Below are 18,949 nucleotides of genomic sequence, written 5' to 3' on the forward strand. Positions count from 1 at the left end.
CTTTTCTTCCCCTTGCCAGATGTGATATATCAGGAAAAATATTGCTATGAGAAATTTCCAAGACTTTACTAGCTATGATTTCAAGTCTAACATTTAAGTCTTTAATCCATTTTGAGTTTATTCTTGTGAATGGTGTAAGAAGATGGTCTGGTTTCATTTTTTTTGGCTTGTATCTGTCCAATTTTTTCAACACCATTTATTGAATAGACTATCTTTATCCCATTATATGTTTTTTTGCCTCCTTTGTCAAATATTAATTAACTATAAGTGTGTGGGTTTATTTCTGGGCTCTTTATTCTGTTCCATTGATCTATATGTCAGTACCGTGCTATTTTGATTACTATGGACTTGTAGTACAGCTTGATTGCAGGTAGGGTGATTCCTCCTAATTTGTTCTTCTTTCTCAAGTTTGCTGTAGCTATTTGGGGTCTTTTGAGGTTCCATATAAATTTTTGAAATATTTGGTCCAGTTCTGTGAAATATGCCATTGGTATCTTGATAGGAATCATGTTACATTTATAAATTGCTTTAGGTAGTACGAATTAACATTTTACTGATGTTAATTCTTCCTAACCATGAACATGGCAAATGCTTCCACTTATTTGTATCTTCTTCAGTTTCTTTCTCCAGTGTCTTATAATTTTCAGAGTATAGGTATTTTACATCCTTGGTTAAATTTATTCCTAGGTGTGTTGTGTTGTTGTTGTTTTTTATGCAATTATAAATGAGATTGTTTTCTTAGTTTCCCTTTCTCATAGTTCATTATCCTATATACTAGTAATAAAGAGCTAATATGCTAATTTGACCGGATGGCGGAATGACCTTTTGGAATGACCAGTGGATGGGGCCACGGGGCTGCGAGGGCCGAGCCCCTTGCACGAATTTCATGCATCAGCCTCTAGCTCAGGGGTCCTCAAACTACGGCCTGTGGGCCACATGCAAATACAAATATTGTATTTGTTCCCGTTTTGTTTTTTTACTTCAAAATAAGATATGTGCAGTGTGCATAGGAATCTGTTCATAGTTTTTTTTTTTTAAACTATAGTCCGGCCCTCCAACGGTCTGAGGGACAGTGAACTGGCCCCCTGTTTAAAAAGTTTGAGGATCCCTGCGAGCTAGTGTATAAAAATGCAGCTTATTTCTGGATATTTAATTTGTATCCTTCTATTTTACAAAATTTATTAAAGAGTGGTGAAAGCAGACATCCCTGTCTTATTCCTAACTTAAGGAAAACATTTGTAGCTTTTGCCCATTGAGTATGATGTTGGCTGTGAGTTTGTCATATATGGCATTTATTATGTTGAGGTATGTTCTCTCCATTCCCATTTTCCTGAGAGTTTTTATCATAAATGAGTCTGGATTTTATCAGAAGCTTTTTCTGCATCTATTGATAGGATCATGTAGTTTTTATCCTTCATATTGTTTATGTAGTGTATCATGTTTATTGACTTGTGGATATTGAACCAACATTTCACCCCTGGAATAAATCCTACTTCATCGTGGTGTATGATCTTTCTAATGTAATGCAGGTTCCAGTTTGCTAGTATTTTGTTGAGGATTTTAGCATCTATGGTTACCAGGGATATTGGCCTATAATTTTCTTTCTTTGTAATGTTTTTATCTGGTTTTGGAATTAGGATAATGCTGGCCTTATAAAATGAGCTTGTGAGTCTTCCCTCCTCTTAAGAAATGTTGGAATAAGTTTGAGAAGAATAGTTGTTAGTTCTTCTTTGAATATTTGGTAAAATTAACCTGTGAAGCCATTTGGTCCAGGACTTATGTTTGTTGGAAGTGCTTTTTTTTATTACTGCTTCAATTTCACTAGTTGTAATCTGCCTGTCCAGATTTTCTGATTATTCCTGATTCATTTTTGGATAATTGTATGTTTCTAGGAATTTACCCATTTCATACAGATTATCCAGTTTGTTAGCATATAGTGGTTCATAATATTTCCTAATATTTCCTTACATTCCTTGTATTTCTTTGGTGTACATCATTACTTCTCTTTCATTTCTGGTTTTATTCCTTTGGGTTCTTTTTCTTTTTTTCTTGATGAGTCTGGTTAAAGGTGTGTCACTCTTGTTTATCTTTTCAAAGACCAGCTCTTGGTTTCATTGATTTTTTTGTATTGTTTTTTAGACTTTATTTCATTTATTTGTACTCTGATCTTTATTATTTTCTTTCTCCTACTCACTTTGAGCTTTGTTAGATGTTATTTTTCTAGTTCCTTTAAGTGTGAAGTTATATTGTTTATTTGAGGTTTTTCTTGTTGTTTTTTTAATATTTATTTTTATTGATTTCTGAGAGGAAAGTAGAGGGAGAGAGAGATAGAAACATCAATGATGAGAGAGAATCATTGATTGGCTGCCTCCTGCACACCCCACACTGGGAATGAAGCCTGTAACCTGGGCATGTGCCCTGACCAGGTATCAAACTGTGACCTCCTGGTTCATAGGTAGATGCTCAACCACTGAGCCACGCCTGCCGGGCTTTCTTGTTTCTTAAGGTAGGCTTATAAGGCTTTGAATTATTCTCTTAGGGCTGCTTTCATTATGTCTCATAGATTTGGGTTTTGTGTTCTCATTTTTATTTGTTTCAAGGTATCTCCTGATTTCTTCCTTGAAGTCATTGTTAACCCATTCATTGTTTAGTATCATGTTATTTAGCCTCCATATATTTGCTTGTTTTTCAGGGTTTTTTTCCTTACAATTTCTGGTTTCATACCATTATGGTCAGAGAAGATGCTTGATATGATTTCAATCTCCTTAAAATTTTTGAAACTTGTTTTGTGTCCTAATATGTAGTCTATCCTAGAAAATGTTTCATGTGTGCTTTAAAAGAATGTATATTCTGCTGTTTTGGGGTGAAATCCTCTGAAAATATCAATTAAATCCATCTAACGTAGTGTGTCATTTAAGGCCACCATTTCTTTGTTGATATTCTGTCTGAAAGATCTATCCATTGATGTCAATGGGGTGTTAAAATCCCCTACTATGACTGTATTTTTGCCAATCTCTCCCTTATGTCCACTAATATTTGCTTTACATATTTAGGTGCTTCTATGTTGGGTGCATAAATGTTTACAAGGGTTATATCCTCTTGTTGGATTGCTCTCTTTATTATTATTTGCTGTCCTTCATTGTCTCTTACTATATAATAGTCGTTGATTTTAAAGTCTATTTTGTCAGATATAAATATTGCTATCCCAGCTTTTCTTTTTCCTTTCCATTTGCATGAAATATTTTTTCCACCCCTTTACATTTAGTCTGTGTGTATCTTTTGTTCTGAGGTGGGTCTTTTGTAGAAAGCATATATATATAAGAAAACAAGATATATAGATATATATATATATCTATATCTATATATCTTGTTTTCTTATGCATTTAGCTACCCTATGTCTTTTGGAGTATTTGAGCCATTTACACTTAAAGTGATTATTGATAGGTATGTATTTATTGCCATTGTATTCTTTTAGTCGTCTTCTTCTTCTCATCCTCCTCCTCCTTCTCCTCTTCCTCCTTTCTCCTCATTTTTCTTCTTCTTCTCAAAGAAGGCCTTTTAACATTTCTTATAATACTCATTTGGTGGTTATAAACTCCCTTAGCTTCTTCTTGTACTGGGCAGTTCTTTATTTCTCCTTCAATATTAAATGATAGCCTTGCTGGGTAAAGTAGTGTTGGTTGTAGGTCCTTGCTTTTCATCACTTTGACTATTTTGTGCCAATTCCTTCTGGCCTGAAAATTTCTACTGAGAAGTCAGCTGACAGTCTTATTATGGGAACTCCCTTGTAGGTAACTCCCTGGTAAGAGAGAATCTTTTTCTTGCTGCTTTAAAGATTTTCTCTTTGTCTTTAACTTTTGCCCTTTTAATTATGACATGTCTTAGTGTGGGCCTTTCTGCATTCACCTTGTTTGAGACTCTCAGTGCTTTCCTGGGTTTGTTTGTCTTTCTCCTTCACCAGGTTAGGGGTGTTTTTAGTCATTATTTCTTCAAATGGGTTCTCAATCCCTTCCTCTCTCTCTTCTCCTTCTGGCACCCATATGATGCATTAATTATTATGCCTCATGTTGTTCCAAGGTCCCTTAAACAATCCTAATTTTTAAAAATTATTTTTTCTTTTTGCTGATTAGATTTTTTTCCTACCTTGTCTTCCAAATTGCTGATTTGACCTTCTGCTTCATGCAACCTGCTGTTTATTTCTTCCAGTGTATTCTTCATTTCAGATACTGTATTCTTTATTTCTGATGGTCCTTCTTTATGGTTTCTATCTCCTTTTTCATGTTGTTGAGCATCCTTATAACCATTGTTTTGACAGCTATAACTGATAAATTCTTTGCCTCTATTTCATGTAGCAGTTTTTCCAGAGATTTCTCCTGCTCTTTCATTTTGGGCATGTTTCTTTGTCTCTTCATTTTTGCTGGCTCTTTGTGCTTTTTCTATGTATTAGATATATCTGCTATGACTCCCAGTCTTAGTGGAGTGATTACTAAGTAGCAGTTCTCTTATAAGGCTTAGTGGTACAGTTTCCTTGATCATCTCAGCTGGATTCTCTAGGAAGTCCCTATTATGGGTTATGTAGGCCCTCCCATGTAACTGAGTCTCAATTGATATTAGCCCATTTGTGTGTGGGATCGACTTTCATGCAGGCTGACTGTGAGGCTCCACTCTGACCATGGCATGTGAGCTACTGTGTAGGTGCTGATCACAAGAAGTAGAATTTGCTTCAGCAAGGTCTGGTGCCTGCTAAGAACTCCCTTTGGATATGTCACTTGTGACGCTTATTGGGTGCTGCTCTGATGTCTGAAGATGGCCACTGGCTGTGTTGTTTATGGGTCTCTTGGGAGGGACTCTGGTGCAGGCTAATATCAGATGTTGCCTTTGGCCCTGGGCCACCTGTTTGGAGCTACATGGTGATCCACAGTTTGTGACTGCCTCTGCTGGGCCTGGGTGTGTGAGGCAAGGACCAGGCTGCACACCAATGCCAGCTTTTACCAATACCGGGCCCTGGGGAAGGTCAGCAAAAGTCCCAAGGCACCCCAAGATCCACCCCCACCTGCCTTCACTGTTGGCTGCCTGTTAGGCTCAGTTATTGAAAGAGCCTCTGGTGGTACTCAAATTGCATGAGGCAGGTTCTCAGAGTCACCAGGTAGGGGCTAGTGGTGTTCACCAGATTGATACAAGTTCAAACATGGTACCGGTGCTGGGTCTGAGGCTACCCAACAAATGTTCCCAGGTTTACCCAGTCTAGCTGCCACACACTGGGTGCTTGCAAACCTTTGTGTTGAGACAGGGTCTCAGGGAGTCATCAGGATGAGGCCAGCAGAGTTTATCAGGCTCAAACAGACCAAGATTTGGCTGTGTGAAGGGAGGGCTCTACTCTGATCAGGTGTGCAAGGGAAAAATGGCCCCTGTCCTGGAGCCACAAAACTCAGTCTGTCTAAAATTCTGCCAGGAGGAGAATGGAGTTCAACAGGGTAGGGCCACCAGAAGTTGGCAGGATGGGGCTAGTGGATCTCTCATGATGGGGAGATGCCAGTCAGGCTTCAGAGAAGGTGGGAAGTGTGGCCCCTGCCCAAGAGCCATACATTGCAGTCAGCCTGGATTTTGCCCAGCCCTCAGCAGAATGGGTCTGCCAGGAGCTGGAATGGTGAAGCTAGCTGATCTCCTGTGAAAGGGAAGTGCCAGTTGGGTTTATGGAAAAGTCAGGGGAAAGCCCTCTGCCCCAAAGCCACACAACTCAGTCAGTGACACCCCCTGAATTTTCCCAGACATCTACTCCCTAGCCAAGGCAGCTGACTCCTCAGCAGGGTGTAAGCTCCACAGGGTGGGGAGAGAGAGGGAGTCTAGAGGCTGGGGCTAGTACTTTCCCCCAGGCTGCTGCTGTATGAAGGGGAATGTTCCACCCAAGAAAGATGGTGTCTGTGGTGCCAGAGGGAGACTCAGCACAGGGATCCTGGTGGCTGTCTTTTCAGCTCTCTCAACAGAGCCACAAACCCCAGTCTCTCCTCACCTGACTCAAGTCCCATCAGCCCTCCCTCTACCAGAGCCCAGGCTGAGCGGCTATGAACAAAATTTTGTGCATTGGCCCTTTAAGAGGGTGTCTCTGGGGGACATAATGCCAGCTGATTTTCACAGCCAGATGTTATGCGGGTGCTTCTTCCCAGCTCTGGTGCTCTGGGCTGGGGTGTCTGGCTAGGGGTTGAGACCCCACATTTTTCAATGGGAACCTTTGCAGCTGAGATATCCCTTTGGAACCTCAGTCACTGCCTGTGAAAGTGAGGCCAACCCTTTTCATGTCTCTGCACTTCCTACCAGTCTCAATGTGGTTTCTTCTGTAAATCCTTGGTTATAAGACTCCTTGTCAGCTAGTCTTCAGTTTGTTATTCAGGATGATTGTTGTAATTCTAGTTTAGTCCTGGAAGAAGCTGGGTGGAGCTTCCACCTACTCCACTGCCATCTTGGATTCTCCAGCTACAGTTTTCTGTATCACCCAGAGATGGTCTGAGCACAGGTTCACTTGCCAGGACTGGCAATGGACCACTCCTATACTTTTGCATTGACATTCCTCTGAGAACAGGAAAGCAACCCTTCCTCTCTAAAGTGGACCCGGATATAGAAACAACTAGCTTTAACACTTTTTTCAAGCGTGATTAACAATATTTTAAGTCAATTCCTGGTAGGAGGTGGGCCTAAATATGTCATTTTTTTAAAATAAGGAAATGAGTAATTCCTTAGATTTTGGCCAGGAAGAAAATCTGGAACTGTACCAGGTTTTTCACCTTTTGGGGCAATAATTGTAAAAGCTTTTATATAAATGTATTCATAAATTCACCCATAATTCTATAACTAACAATAATGTTTTTACCATTTTTATTTTAAAAAAATTGAATCTTATCCTAAATAAATATTTAACAAAATAAAAGTGGGATAATGGTATATAGAATTTTTCAGAATACGTTTTCTTACTAAAAATCTAGTGACCTTTTTCCTATATATTTCATTTGTATGTATTTTCAAAAACTTGATCTTCAAATGTCACCTACTAATCTACAAAATCCTCTTTGAGAAACATATAAAATTAAACCAGAAAATATATTATGGTAGTAAGTAGAGATGGCTTCAGTAAGGAAGACTTAGCTTTGAATCCTGGTTCTCCTACTAACCAACTGAATTAGCATGAACAATACATAAAAAATTAATGCTATTACATCCATTGAGTACCTGTTATGTAGCAGGCACTTTGCTAAGGACCTTACCTGTATTAATTTTAATTAGTCCTAGAACCCTATCAGCTGGTACTATTATTATTCCCAGTTTGCAAATGAGGGTACAAAGGCTAAGGAATGTTTACTACTTGAACTCACACAGTGATTACATGAACTTGATCTGGTCTGTATCCACTTGGTCAGATTGAGTTCACACCTGTCTCCTCCAGCTATCAGAGATCTGGTTCCCCTGTTCGTTTCCCTAATGCCTAGCTAGTTCCCACTCCCAGTATTAGTACCATCTCCAATATTCCTCCCTCCTCTTCACTCTTCACATCTCCCTCTCAATGCCAGTTGCTCCAGGAAATCTTACTTGTACCTCATTTTATATTCTCTTGGCAACTTACATTTTCATTTAGAGCACCTATGGGGATCAATTCTTTTAGTAACTCTGAATTCAATATCCATCTCTTCTGCTAGACTAAGGCTTCAAGATGTATTGCACCCCACAGTGTGAATAATTGACTCATTAGTGACACATCATTCTCAATTCTTTAACCATCAATATGGTCAGTTCCCATCAGTTCATTTCTAATGTGAGGCTTTCAGCATGACAAAGAGGAAGGACAAGAAATGAATGAAACTGCTCAGCTAAATTGTAAGACTTTGGGTGAGTAACCTTGGAAAGAAAGGGGTTTTGAAAGCCTTGTCCAGTCTATTTACTTTTAGAACAGAAGCTTGAACAATTTTGCCAAGAGAGTATGTGGACTGCTGTGGAGGAAGGGCTATTGCATTCACATTTCTTCAGCAACATGTAGTTTTCAGTCCACAGAAATGTCACCAAACAAAAATGCCAGGTTGTAGCCACAGAGCTTAGCTTCTCCTACCACAGGGAAACAGGGTAAAAGAGTGGGGTAAATTATTCCTAAGAAAAACTTGACTTAAAAATTCACAATTATTGCCCAGATGGTGTGCTCAATGGTTGAGCAGCGATCTATGAACCAAGAGGTCATGTTTGATTCCCGGTCTGGACACATGCCTGGGTTGAGGGCTCGATCCTCAGTAAGGGGTGTGCAGAAGGCAGCTGATCAATGATTCTCTATCATCATTGATGTTTCTATCCCTCTGTGTCTCTCCCTTTGAAATCAATAAAATATATTTTTAAATTGACGGCTGCTTCTGGGTTAGTAGCTCCCTGGCACTTCCAATATGCCCTGCATGGCATCCAGAGAATGAGCTCAGGCAAAGAATAGCAGGAGCTTGTGAGATAGTACTCCTGTGGTCATGCTCCGGGTGACTGCTGAGGGGAGGTAGATGGGAATTGCTATGTCTGCTACACAGGTGTTCCCCTCTACCTTTTATTTGCCATGCAGGACACCCATTAACACCTGGTAGAAATAGCACTTGAGAAACAAAATTTGGAAAACAGAACCCCCAAGACATCCAAGAAGTTCTATGAGTTCCAAGAAGCTATCACTGAGCTGGATGCACAGAACCGATGCTATGCTATAGCTGGTAAAATGCCGAAGGGAATTCCGGTAAATGTCACCAGATACCAAACATATAAATGTCAAGGCTCAGCAGAAATAGCTGTGGAAAATTATAACTATGGGATGCTTCATCGAAGAGCCTTCTAAGGATCCAAACTTAGAATCAGGTTCTAACTTGGTTTGTCTGTGAAAAAGAAAAGCGGTCTTTCCCACAGCCAAAAGGACAGAGGATGGCGCATTAACTGTGTCCTGTGGGTGTAATGACAGGCTATGTCCACCATCGGCTAGAGTGGTCACATAGAGATATAGATGTAAACATAGACAAACACATAGACATTCAATGTCCCCACTCATGGAACTTACATTCCAGCCAAGTTAGACAATATAATATCAACAAACCAATAGAGGAAATAATGATAGATGGTGGTCAGGGTTATGAGGACATTAAAGAGCATAATGGGAGAGAGAACAGTGGGGAGAATTACTTTAGGTTGTTGAGGAAGTAAAATGTGAACTGACACCTCCTGGATTCATTGGCACAGAAAGAAGGGCGTTCCAGGAGGAGCAGCAAGTGCAAAGCCCTCAGATGGGGACACCATGGGAGCATGTGATGACTTGAGAGAGGGCTTGGAGTATCATGAGGATTGGAGTGTCACTAGAAAAGGTTGACCAGGCAGGCTACAGCTGGAACTTGTTGGGTGAAAATGTGGTATATTTTCCCATCCATTCCCTTGTTCTTAAGGAAACAACCTCAAAAGGCATCAGGGAACATTAGTGGAGTACCCAGTGATGACCCCAGGTGTCTAGATTTCTGAGAAAACTTTGAAAGAAACTCATCGAGTTCTGTCTCCCGGCAGACATCCGAATGGTCTCATCCATTCTTCAGCCTCTCCCACCAAAATCTCAATTGGCCTCACAAATTAAAACCAGTTCCTAAAAGCTAAATGTCGACATATTGTCCCCCAAGCAGGAATATAAAGAAACAGGAACCAGTGTCACTGAGCCCACTTCTTGTTGGAAGAAAATCTACTGAGGCTACACCATCTGATCTCACTGGTTCCCTCAACCCAACTACCCCCCCCCCCCCCCCACAGGTCTCCTGGGTCCTCTTGTGGACTGCCATTCAGTGACTCTAGGCAACAGTCCCCAGTGGTGCAGACACAGGCTCCGCCAAGCCTGGCCCCGAGAACCATGTCTCAGGAGTGCACTGAGCCTAGCAGGGTCAAAGGCTGAGTCTTCGCTCTCTGGCAGGACCAGGGTCAGGAGAAGAGAAGGATAGAGCCTTTGCGGACAGAAACATGCATCCAGATGAGCATCATCCAGGAGCCTCCATTCGATTTCACAAGGTGGTTATTGGGCACCTGCCAGGGGCTGAGAAGGGTGCTTCCAGGCAGTGAGTGAAGCCTGGGCCCTTCCCTCTAGTCACTCTCTTGTAGGGGAAGAAACAGGGCCCCTCCTGGTAATGCCCGGCAGAGTGCAGACAGTGCCAAAATGGACACTCACCTGTGAGTCGGGCTATTTCAGGCTCAGGAAGAGACAACACTAGGTTGGATGATGGAGCACAATTGTCAAGAGACAGGGAAGTGAGCAAGACAGGAAAACAGCTCATGAAGAGCTAGAACAATGGCCCCTTATTCCTCAGTCTAATAGCAGCTCTGAGGGCTGGGTCTGTGGACCTTCCTCAGAAGAAGTTTCTCTCCTCCATCTCACTGCCTTCACCTTCCACTTCTGCTGCTCCCTTTACCTCTGGGTCCCCCTGTCAGGACCTTGCTTTCCATGGCCCTCAACAGATGCTCTGTTTGGATGTGAGGATGAACTTGACACGTGCCTTGGGCAGATTGCCTCACTTCTGGGTGCCTGTTTCCTCGCCTGTAACAGGTGGAGATTAACAGTACCTGCCTTTTATGGAATTTGTGGGGATTCAATGAGTGACTACACATAAACAGGACGGTGCCGTTTCTATGGTTAGGCTGGGGTGAATCTCTCTGGTCCACTAAGTATGGCCAGGGTAGTAGGCTCTATGTTTCCCAGCGTCCATTTACTTGGAAGGCGGTGAGCGATATTAGAAGTAAGGTCTCCTGGGTGCTTAGAATTGCCAGATTCCTTTCCTCTACATCACAGTATGTTTCAAAACAGCTTTTTAAACTTTTAAATCTTATAAAACAATGTAGGTTCATTTAAAATCACTTAGAAAAACAGTCTGAGAGAAGCAGGTGGACATCACAGAGTAGAGGATGTACACTTTTCATCTGCCTGCATCCCTCCCTTTGGAGAGCCGCTCTCGGATTGCACAGTCATTTTGTTCAATCTGTGCGGTTTGCACGGAGCTGACCCACAACAGGCTGGCACTTCTGCTGGCGCTGCTGAAAGATGCTCTTTCCTGAGACGTTTGATTAACATGGTTGAAATTTTTCATGGTGAAGAATAGAGAAGAAAGCAGATTCCAGCTTTCTGGATGGAAAGACGGGCCGGCGGGGGCGGGTGGGGGGGGGGTGGGGGGGAGGGGCGGGGCGCGGTGGGCAGGGGCGGGGGAAGGTTCCCTGGGTCTAGTGGCACCTGCTACTATAACCTCTATAGATGGGCCAAGAAGTTAAAGAGCCAATATGTTTCTTTTTATATTTCTATATTTTTTTCACTTAAACTACGTTCAGCTGAGATCCTGTTACTTGTAAGTGAAATAATTTTGACCAACCATTCAGAAAAAACCTCATTTCCAGTTGTATATATCCTTTCAGTCTTTTTTCCCCTCTTAAATAGTTTTCAGAAAAATGAAAGTGGTGCCCTGGTTGGTTTGGTTCAGTGGATAGAGTGTCGGCCTGAGGACTGAAGGGTCCTGGGTTTGATTCCGATAACAGGCACTTGCCTGGGTTGTGGGCTCAATCCTGGGGGGAGGTGTTCAGAGGCAGCCTATCAATGATTCTCTCTTATCATTGATGTTTCTATCTCTCTCTCCTTCTCCCTTTCTCTCTGAAATCAATAAAAATATATTTTTAAAAAAATGAAAGTGGGACTTACAAATGTTAGCACTGTTTTTGTCCTGATCCTGTTATGAATCTTCCTGCCTGTGATTAGCATCTGGGTGTTTTTAAGAAGCAGGTAGAGTAACTTCTGCTGCCCTGACCCCACCCATTGCCTGTCTGCTCCTGGGAAGGGATTTTGAGGGCCAGGGTCTCCCCATGATGCCCACAACCTGGCAGTTTTTTCCAAGCTCAGCTCTATACTGCTGGGCTTCAGACCATCAGCCTTGATAGAGACGTTGGCCTTAGGTCAGCTTGGACTCCTGCCTGGTCTTTCAAAGCACTTTCCTTTTTAAGTCTCCAAACCCAGCATTTTCCATAAACATCTTACTGCCCCTTTTTTAAAGAGGAAAGAAATCCAAGGATGAGCACAGTGTATATTAACGATGGTCCAGGCACATGCAGCACCCACAACAGCTTCAGCAATCCACGAAGAGATGCAGAGAAGACATTCGGCTGCCAAGCAACCACTGGACGTATAATTGAAAACCGAAAACACTGTAATAACATGGTGGGGATTATACCTGTGATTCCTAAGGAAACTCTGGGGCGAGGTGGCCTCTGCTGTATGACCAGCGTGATGAGATAATATAGGCTGCGGAACATTTGCTAGCAATTACGGCTCTAGCTTGCTCTGCTTATGGCTCAAAAATAGCAGCAACGTTTGTTTTGCTAATTTCTCCCCTGGATTTGTGAATTATTTGTTTTTATTATCTTTAAGATATACTGGAAAGAAAAATCCAATGCAGGGGGAACTTTTACTAGTATAAGACAGAGCAGTCGAGTTGTCTTTGGATGAGGACACCACACTTAATCTAATAAAAACCAAAGCAGACCCTGTTGGAAGCTGTAATGGAGGAATGTGTTTACAAGGGAAATGCCACGGGTCAGAAACAAATATGGGCTTTGAAACCAAGGACGAAGGCCATACCCGCTGCAGTGCCTCATTCTGCCGGGCGCCTCTGAGCCAGGCATGTCACCTCCCAGGATTCTGACCTCTCTCCTCTGCCTGCTGGTGGCAGCCACACCTGCTCTGCCCACCTCAGAGGCCGTGAAAAAAAAGGAGATAATATGCTTGAAACGATTTCGGTTATTCAGATACAACTTGTTAGAACTTACAGAGGGCTCAACAGCTAACAAATGGTGCGACTGTTGAATTCCTGGCCGTCCTTCCACTCTGTACATCAGATCTCAGCTGCCCCATGTGCAGAAGCAGCCTTCCTTTCAGAGTCAAACGGAATCGAGTCTCAGCTCTGGCTGTGTGACCTTGGGCAAGTCAGCGATCTCTCTGGCCTTGCCTATATCCTCTGTGCAATGGGGACAAGGAAACGCCTGCCTCGCTGCCTGAAAGCTTGCTGGTAGGTAGCAGATCCACATACAGACGGGTACATCAGAACAGCAGTGCCAATCACATCATAGTAGCTGTCACTTCTGGACCACTTGCTCTGCTTTAGGTGCCACTCCAAAATCTCCACAAGGTTTAGCTTCCAGCTAGGAAGTGCGCCGCTGAGCCAGCACCCCAGTTTTATGAGTCCACAGGCTGTTCTGTCCACACATACCTGAGGCACATGCTCCTGTGCTCTTCCCTTTGAGCCTGGAAATGACCGAAGGATCTTTCTGCACAAGGTCCTCTGGGCAGCCACTACTGGTCAGTAGCAGCTGACACTCAATGTCAGGCCCATTAGCTACGCCCGCCTCACCTCCTCCAGATGACCACTTCACCTTAGAGGCTGGAGTAAAAAAGAAGTCCACTCTGCATGCTGTGGGATGAATGCTACTTCCCAAAGACTGGGTGGTAAATCCCAGAAACGGGATGCATCTGCCATGTGATGGTTCAGAGGCCACAGCCCAACCGCTACTTAGAGAGAGAGAGGGGGTGGTGCCCCAGAAGGGCCCGGGGCTCTCTGCCACCACGCCAGTTGAGAAGCCACCATCTGCAAAGTCTTGACGCTGTGTGATGGTCTGTTGCTTCCCGCAGAGGAGAGCTGCTCTCCACTCCACACCCACAGTGAGGCCAAGAACCCCGCCTCCCTCCCAGGGTTGGGTTTTACCCTCAGACGGGGCGCTCTCCCAGTGGGATGACCGGGTGAGCCTGGGAGGGCCCGGCTCCTGGTATATTTATGACAGCAATAGGCCACCATCCTGGCTTCCCAGTCCATGCACCAAGCCCAAATAGTTTTCTCCCCCACCATTTCCCTTCTAACCCATATATAGTGATACTTTTCTTCTTTTTCTTTCTTGGGAGAAGGATTGAAGAGCTGCAGGGTCACACCTAAGGCATTGTTAGTGAAAGCTCAGGAAGAGACCACGAACCCTGTTAGGAATGAGCAGAATCAAAATTAGGGTAAGAAAGGGAAAAAGGGGACATTATCCTTCAAATATGCCTATTTCTAAAAGAATAGAACTTGTAGAATCACAAAAGGTTCCCCAAAATATGTTAAGCCCCAACCTCCCCCATCATTGTCAAACCCAGCATAGAATCAGATTATCAAAGTTAAGTACACCTTGAGAAAAGGGAAATGCTATTCAGACTCCACAAATAAAGCAGGGATGTGACTAGCTTGGGTATGGGGATTGGAGGGGTTCCACATGAGAGGAAAGGGAAATAGGTCAAGGTCTAGAGCAGACAGCCAGTGTAGGAGGAAGGCAAGTCTGAAGGGGATTAGTATCATGTGCCATTATGAAGACTGAGAGCTGGGTTTGTAAACACTGACATGGGTAGTAGCTAAGATTTAGACTCTAAAGCCAAACTCTGAAGACTGCATCTGAGCTCACCTTTTGCTAGCTGTGTGGTCTTAGGCAAGTCGCTTGTAGTCTCTCAGTCTCAAGTTCCCCATCTATAAGCGGGGACATTGACAGCACCTGTCCCATAGAATTCTATAGATAATTCGTTTGAAATGCTTAGCACAGGGTCTGGCACCTAAGTAACCCAGTATATGTGAGTCACCCCTATTCTCTAAATATATCCATAATATGTAACTGAGATTTTTATAAAGTTACATAATACTATTTATTAAAGTGTCCCATTTATAGAAAACATTTATAAAAACATATAGAGGCCTGGTGCATGAATTCGTACACTGGTGGGGTCCAGCCAGCCTGCCTGTGATGGGAGCTATTGGGGGAGAGCCAGCTGGGGCTAGGGACTGCAGGCAGTTTGCCAACAGGCCCCACCCCCATCAGGGCTGGGGGTGGGGCCGGCCGGGGCGAGGGGCTGCAGGCGTTCCAGTCATTCTGTCACTCAGTCAATTTGCATATTACCCTTTCATTATATAGGATATTTGCTCACAAAGGCAAAAAATGAGCATAAAAGCCTTGAAAGATAAAGGCCAAAAACTGTTAACCATAGTGGACAGAATAATTTTCTTCTCTGCTTTAAATATTTCTGTATCATTTGGTAGGTAACTTTATAATGGTCATATGTTATTTTCTAGGAAAATAAAGATAAACTTATAAGAAAGACAAATCATATGACTTCTGACCCTGGAGCCTGGGGTATAATGCAGTGTCTGAAAGGACCAGGGTGGCACGTGTCCCTGCCAAGGCAAGCCTTAATGACCAGGAAGAAAGACTACTTGGCAACAAGAATGAAAAGGAGGACGGAAGTGCTCAGCGATAAAAGTGGGACAAATGTGTAAGGTGTGCGGTGCCTGCACACACAGTACTTTTCATGCCAAGGGGAGATGTCCCCCTTTCCACCATTTTTACTGCATCTGCGCTTCGTGTTGTCTTCCACGAGGTAGTGGATTCCTTTGTCCCTGGCTGTGTCTGGACTCCAGATCAGGTGCGTGAAGTTTGGAAACAAAGAAGTGTACCTTGAAGGGAAATGTGAGTTTAAATGGCCACCTTTGAATGAATTATTCTGAACATTAGAAAATATTGTGAAAAGTATAAAGACGACGGGCCTGCTGATTGGATTGAGGTTTTTGACGCTAGCAATCAATCCAAGAGCTTATTTTAATTGAATAGAGAGGAAATAAGGATTTTTTTTTGTTATTCTAGTTGAAATGAGTATTCAAAGTATTTTTCAACCAACATTAGATGAGTAAAAATAACTGTCTTGCTTTTCTGACTTTTGAAGAGGATGTTGACAAGGTATGAAGCATCTGAAAGCTTCTGCATTGTATTTCAGGTTCTGCCTGGGTCAATGCAGCCAGGAGTGTGGTGCTTTTAAGTGACTGGGCTGGAGCATCCACTCCCCAGTGGCTCGTCCACAGGACTGCAAGATGGTGCTGGCAGCGGCCTCAGTCCCTTCCCACGCGGTCTCACCACATACTGCTGTGTGTCCTCCAGCATTTGGCCAAAGCAAGTTGTCCAAGGGACTAAGTTGTCCAAGTGATTTTGAGGCTGCCTTCTATGACAGCCTCAAATCACACACTAGTCTTGGAACTGAGCATAAGCCAACCCTGATTCAATGTGGAGGCAAATACACAATGGACTAAATAAGAGGAGGTGAGGATTATTAGGGACCATCTTGAAGTCTTTTGTCTAGTGACACATCCTGGTGGTTCGAACCCATGGGAAGCAATGTTGGAGAGAGCTGGACTCTTGGCAGAGGCTCTCAAAGCCTGGGGAGGATTGGAAGTTTTGAATAATCGCAAGGCCAGGTTATGAGGCAGTGGGTGGACAGTTGCACCTCTAACGTATATTTGGGCTCTAGTTTGAACCCATTTCCTAGTTATTTCTAAGCTTGAGACCCTCTGCCTAGGATCAAATGGAACATCAGTGTATGATTGATTTCTTCAACAAAATATTTATAGATTTCCTGCTGTGTGTCAGACACAGTGCTAGGCCTTGTAGTTACCCCTACCTAACAGTGCCTGTGCCACTGAAGACTATTAATACGTAACCTGATTAATTAATTATAATTTTTTTCACAAGAAAAACCATAGGATGTCACTAAAACTGAAATTAGCCAGGCCGTGCCAGGGAAGTGATATTAAACTGAGAAATGATGAGTAGGAGGGAGTAGTCGGTAGAGAAAGCAGCATGTTCAGTGCAAACATAATAGTGTATTCTGAATCCTGAACTGTCTGGCCTATACTTAGGGAGTTACTGATAATTGTAATTCACTTCACTCAGTGCTTGATTGTTGAGAGAAAAGTCTTCATCGTTTAATACGAAATTATTTCTTCTTTCAGTTCCAGACAAAGACATGTATGTTATTTCCCAGATACCCAAAGAAAGCACCAAGGCTAAGTTGTGTAGTGTGTCTTGGGATAAGAAAACTTCTCTTACATCTCATAGAAAAGGAAAAAAATATCTGAAATAAAACAGAAAATATAACAGAGTTTTTGCTAAAAGCTGTGTTTGCTTTCAATGTCTGAAATTAAACTGAGCAATTGAAGAACTATTGTAAAGTGGGCACTTAAATCACCTGACCATTGCATGATAGCCATCATTTCACACAGGCAAATCAGTGCCAGGGGTACTCAGCTATTTGCATGGATGATCTACTTCATGCTCTGAAATAACCTGAGACATAAAAATCATAAATGAACAAAACCAAAACCATGTAAGGGTCCCTTTAAGAGAAGGCTGGCAATATTTAACTAGAAATTACCGTCCCAGAAATGACATTCTGTGTTCTGCAGCAAGGAGCGCTCTTGTGTGTGTGTTTTCTTCCCTCCCATTTGGTTACAACAATGAGTCACCATACCCTGCAAAGCTAGACATGTAGGTTCACCTCTAGTTGGCTGGGATTTAAAATGAGATGGATAAAAATGTTTAATTTACAGATTTAATTAAACATGAAAGCTTCCCGGGAGGAAAACATGTACCCCAACCTCCACTCCCCACTTTTTAAAATGTCTGTACCCGATCGTCATTCCAAAGAGGCTACATACATAAGAGAAGTAGTTGTTAGTGATTTGTGTAAAGCATCAGTGTGCCCCAAATCAGAAAGACTATGTAATGAGGACTGGTACAGACAAAGCCCCGGAGTCCCACCCTCTGAAGGAAATGTACTTAAACTTACATAAAGGCAGGCTCTTGTGCCCACCTGTCGTGGGCCTCCAAGAGGCACAGGGAAGGTGAGGTAGTGGAAACACAAGCTCAGAGGTTTCCTAAGAATATGATGATTATGTACAATGTACTCCAGGCCTGAATTACCACCTAAGACAACCCCTCTCCCCAGCCCTTTTCTCCCAAACCAGGTCTTCCCAGCCAAGAAACCTGACTCTCATTTTCATAATGCTTCAGGCATGCATAGCAAAGAGCAGCTCTTTGGCTCCTATAGTTTAGACAAGACCCTTCCATCTGAGCTGAAAAGTTAGAATTTCACCTCTTTGTCTTTGTGAAACTAAGCAGTCAGAAAGAAAACAAGAGGGCAACTCATGCTACCTCTTTCCAAAAAATAAAGCAAAGAGTGAATAATGAATGTGAGCACATACTTTGAAAAATATGTCTGTATGAAGCGAATACAGATATATATTCCAAGATACCCAAGATACTCTGGGCATGGATGGACTGCCTTATTCTAACATCTCTGTAGTGTCTGCATATTCAACTCTAATTATATTTGAAGTCTCGAAGCCCATTTTTCTTTTCTTTCCTTTTTTGTTAATCTTCATCCAAGGATATTTTTCCATTGATGAGGGAGGAGATGGAGGAGGACAGGGGAGGGAGAGAGAGAGAGAAACATTGATGTGGGAGAGACACATCTATTGGTTGCCTCCTGCATGTGCCCCGACAGGGGCCACGGATGGAGCTTGCAATCCAGGTTCGTGCCCTTGATGGGGAACCAAACCAGTGACCCTGTGGTGGGTAGACCCGATACTCTAACCATTGAGTGATACTTGCCAGGGCATGAAGCCCACATTTCTCCATTTTAATGAAATGTGCCCAAATGCAACTCCCATGACTAAGGGCATTGGAGATGGTTGTAAGATGACAATAAACTGAGAGATGTCATAAAGCTGAGAAGGTGGTGGTGGGTGGTAAACCCCAAATGAAGGGGAAGCACTTTTTTTTTTGTAGAAACCAGTGAGTCTATTTTCTAAGGATAAGGGAGACATTTTGACTGTAAGTGGGAGAGTTTTCCATTTCTATAAAGGGATTCTTCAGGGGCATGTTCAACAGAAAATATTACCTACTTGAGATTGTTTGTCTAGTAGACCAGAACTGTTTTTAATTCTATGTTCTTCACTATTAGTACTCAACAAATGAGCATTTCAGCAGTGACAAGTCGAGTACCTTCATCACCCCAGTACCTCTGCATTCAGGGTTGCTGTTTTGA

At 42.8% G+C, this 18,949-nt stretch overlaps 1 protein-coding gene across 8 annotated transcripts in view; it reads left to right on the plus strand.

The window, feature by feature from the left end:
• Positions 1–18,949, plus strand: part of LOC138992274 (uncharacterized) — a 288,887-nt gene that overhangs the window by 252,402 nt on the left and 17,536 nt on the right. For 3 of the 8 annotated variants that reach the window (XR_011468084.1, XR_011468086.1, XR_011468085.1), the window contains one exon: positions 15,147–15,496. The exons of 2 other annotated variants lie outside the window; for them this stretch is intronic. Coding sequence is in view for 1 of the 6 variants with exons in the window: in XM_070390942.1 (XP_070247043.1) it covers positions 13,961–13,988 (28 nt within the window). In the remaining 5 variants the exon portion in view is untranslated. Of the gene's footprint in view, positions 1–13,960; positions 14,122–15,146; positions 15,497–15,844; positions 16,165–18,949 lie in introns of those variants that run through there. 3 more of the 8 variants (XR_011468079.1, XR_011468083.1, XM_070390942.1) reach the window with 2 other exon arrangements.

The sequence above is a fragment of the Myotis yumanensis genome, unplaced genomic scaffold (assembly GCF_028538775.1).
Source record: "Myotis yumanensis isolate MYYU_CA2020_CCGP unplaced genomic scaffold, mMyoYum1.0.hap1 SCAF_14, whole genome shotgun sequence".
NCBI lineage: Eukaryota > Metazoa > Chordata > Mammalia > Chiroptera > Vespertilionidae > Myotis > Myotis yumanensis.